General features: G+C 39.4%; 1 protein-coding gene across 1 annotated transcript; it reads right to left on the reverse strand.

The window, feature by feature from the left end:
- Window positions 1-557: 557 nt before the first annotated feature.
- Window positions 558-1,499, reverse strand: LOC137561927 (olfactory receptor 11L1-like). Its single transcript, XM_068273272.1, has one exon. It carries the CDS (start codon window positions 1,497-1,499, stop codon window positions 558-560), a length of 942 nt encoding a protein of 313 aa, XP_068129373.1.
- Between the last annotated feature and the right edge of the window lie 471 nt (window positions 1,500-1,970).

A 1,970-nucleotide genomic window follows, 5' to 3' on the forward strand; every position in this document is an offset into this window, starting at 1 on the left:
AATAATTATGTGGGTTGCTGTATCAAATTCAGGATACTGTCTTTAACCTCCCTAGCGGTATTGACAGTTATACACGTTCATACGAAACATGCTGTGAACAATATTGACATACACGTCAGTACTCTCCTGCACTGTATACTAGACCCTTGCTTGACACATTTTGGCAAGTTACAGGGAAACACAAATGTTATGAAAATTAATTGGGTCACTTTTTGCACAGAAATCCTGGGGAAATTGAATGCCAGGGAGGTTAAAAATGCAAACACAAAACGCTAACACATGAAAAGTTCAAAATAATGAAAATGCATCAAAAAATGCAAACACGTAAAATGTCCTGCAATTTTATTTTTGATTCTGGAAGCCTGAACAGAAGTTGTCCTAGCATGCAACATAATCCTGCCGTGTGTATGTGTGGCGGGGGGGGGGGGGGGGAGGGGGGGAATTGAGTCTACAACAAATTGTGAATGTTTATATATATATAATATATATAAAAAAAAAGAAGTTCAGGATATCCTAGTCAAATGTTATGTTAATTATTTGCAAGGCAAGATCAGTTTTTAGTTTGGGTCCACTTTCAGATTGTTTATTAACTTTTCAAAGGCTATCTTTATGTCTTTATTCCTCAAGCTGTATATTATAGGATTCATGAGTGGGGTACCTAATGTGTAACATATTGATAATATTTTGCCTAAATTCAGCACCTGTCCTCTATTTGGAAGACCATAAGCACAGATTAAGGTTACGTAAAATATGGAGACCACAGTCAGGTGGGAACTACAAGTGGAGAAGGCCTTGTGCTTTCCAGTAGCAGATGGAATCTTCAAGATGGTGAAGATAACACAGCTATAAGATACAATAATAAGCAAAAAAGGCAAGAAAAGTACAGTTATGCTAAAAATAACCACCTCTATGTTAACCACAATTGTACTTGAACATGAAAGTTTCAACAGGGGCAAAACATCACAGAAGAAATGATCCATTACATTCGGCCCACAAAAGTTTAGAGAAACAATAGAAATTGCACTGGCCATCATCGTAGAAATGCCCAGCATCCAAGACATAATGGATAATTTTAAGCACAAAAAGTTGTTCATTATGACAGTATAATGTAAAGGGTTGCAGATGGCCAAATATCGATCATAAGACATCACTGTCAGAAGAAGACACTCTGAACACTCGGCCATTGCGAAAAAGAAGTACTGGACTATGCAGCTTCTAAAAGACATTGTTCCACCTTGTTTCAGTATAACATTGAGTAAGTGTGGGGCAATATCTGTAGATAAAATTATATCACATAAGGAGAGCTGGGTGAGAAAGAAGTACATGGGAGTGTGAAGAATGTTACAGAAGTATACACAGGCGATGATCAATAGGTTTCCACAAAGTGTCAAACTGTAGACCACTAAGAGGACAACAAAGATTAGAATATTGATACCTTTCAAATTGTGGAATCCCATGAAGATTACATCAGTGACCATGGTTGTGTTGTCTTTAAACATTGCCTTTATGTTAAAGCACAAACAGATACAAATATTTAAAATAGAATGCTGCTTTTGGATAGCTGAGTGATAATCATAACAATACATAAAATAAACAGTAAAAGTCAACCAAGGGAAATGACAGCACAGCGACCCTTTGAGTTCTCATTTTGGCTGTACAATAGTCTCTCTTCAGAAATACTGGCCTTGTCTACAATGCATCGGGAGCGTTTGAGGATAATGTATCAAAGACATGTTTTCCTTTTTGAGGTATACATAAACAGTAACATTGATGGAACTATTTAACCACTTCCCGACCACCTAACGCACAGAGGCGGCCGGGAAGTGGACCCCACAAGGACCAGCTCATGCCCAAAGGCGGCGGTCCTTGTAGGGGCATGGGCGGAGCGATCGCGTCATCAGTGACGCAATCCTCCGCCGGGAGTCGGAAGCCCGGCATTTTGTCTCCGCTCGCCGGCCACTTAGCAGCGC

This window comes from Hyperolius riggenbachi, chromosome 3 (assembly GCF_040937935.1).
Source record: "Hyperolius riggenbachi isolate aHypRig1 chromosome 3, aHypRig1.pri, whole genome shotgun sequence".
NCBI lineage: Eukaryota > Metazoa > Chordata > Amphibia > Anura > Hyperoliidae > Hyperolius > Hyperolius riggenbachi.